The sequence below is a fragment of the Dipodomys merriami genome, unplaced genomic scaffold, assembly GCF_024711535.1.
Source record: "Dipodomys merriami isolate MVZ:Mamm:240054 unplaced genomic scaffold, mDipMer1.0.p SCAF_57, whole genome shotgun sequence".
Taxonomy (NCBI): domain Eukaryota; kingdom Metazoa; phylum Chordata; class Mammalia; order Rodentia; family Heteromyidae; genus Dipodomys; species Dipodomys merriami.
The window spans coordinates 1,361,265-1,362,493 of NW_027206146.1; the positions used below are offsets into that span (position 1 = coordinate 1,361,265).

The 1,229-nt window shown below is 59.4% G+C and overlaps 1 protein-coding gene across 1 annotated transcript; it reads right to left on the minus strand.

Moving 5' to 3' along the window:
* Nucleotides 1–290: 290 nt before the first annotated feature.
* Nucleotides 291–1,229, minus strand: LOC138812645 (olfactory receptor 6Z7-like). Its single transcript, XM_070000701.1, has one exon. It carries the CDS (start codon nt 1,227–1,229, stop codon nt 291–293), a length of 939 nt encoding a protein of 312 aa, XP_069856802.1.

Consider the following 1,229-nt stretch of genomic DNA (forward strand, 5'->3'; position numbering starts at 1 on the left):
AGCAGCCACAGGTGGGGTAAAGGAAGGTGATCTGTGCACATCAACCTCCGCCCCGTGCAAAGGCACAGAGATGACAAATGAAGGTGCAGAGCGGTGGTGGCTGACCTCACATTTCTGGAATCCACACAGCACAGCCACAGAGAAGACACAAGCTGCAGAGGAACAGGGCCGGCCTCTGCCAAGACCTGGTTGGGTCAGAGGCGGTGGCTGATGGGCTTGAGCTGAGCAAAGGGAAGGAGTTTTCTGAGGCTGTTGTGTTTTTGGACACTGGAGCTTGAGGCTGGGCAGGGTCAGGACCGGCCTAAGGTCTTGCGCACCGCACCATGCACCTCCTTGTTGCGCAGACAATAGATGATGGGGTTGCACATGGGCGTGGCCACCGTGTAGATCACTGACAGCACCTTGCTCAGATCCATGGACTTGATGCGGCTGGGCCGGGCATATATGAAGAGGGCGACTGAATAGAAGATGCCCACCACCACCAGGTGCGAGGCACAGGTGGAGAAGGCCTTGCGTCGGGCAGCGGCCGACGGCATGCGCAGTACCGCCCTGCCAATGGCCATGTAGGAGGCCAAGGCCACCAGGAGAGTTCCACAGAAGATGACAATGGCGGAGATGAAGTCCACCAGCTCTGTGAGTGCCACGTGGGTGCAGGACAGGTTGAGCAGTGGGGAGACGTCACAGAAGAAGTGGTTGATGATGTTGGGGCCACAATAGGACAAGCTGGCGATGCAGGTGGTCTTTGCCACAGAGACTACCAGTCCCCCCAGCCAGGAGGCCATGGCCAAGGCCATGCAGACCCGGGGCCGCATGAGCAGGGGATAGTGCAGGGGCCGGCAGATGGCTACATAGCGGTCATAGGCCATGGATGCCAGAAGCAAGCACTCGGTGCCAATGAGGAGGATGAAGAAGTAGAGCTGAGTCATGCAGGTGGTGAAGGGGATGCGGTAGGGCCCAGCCCACAGCCCCAGCAGCAGCGTGGGCATGGTGACAGACACGTAGCTCATCTCCAGGCAGCTGAGGTTGGCCAGGAAGAAGTACATGGGCTTGCGGAGCTCGCTGTGGGTGCTGACCAGGTAGACAATGAGCGCGTTCTCCAGCAGTGTCAGCAGATAGAGGGCGAGGAAGACAAAGAACAGGGCGGCTCTGATGCCCAGTCGGGTGGACAGGCCCAGGAGGACGAAGTACTGGACCCGGGTTGAGTTGGCCAGCTCTGGGGACTTCTCCAT

Coding starts and splice junctions, on each gene's coding strand:
- LOC138812645 (XM_070000701.1), bottom strand. CDS start 1,229: ATGGAGAAGTCCCCAGAGCTGGCCAACTCAACCCGGGTCCAGTACTTC.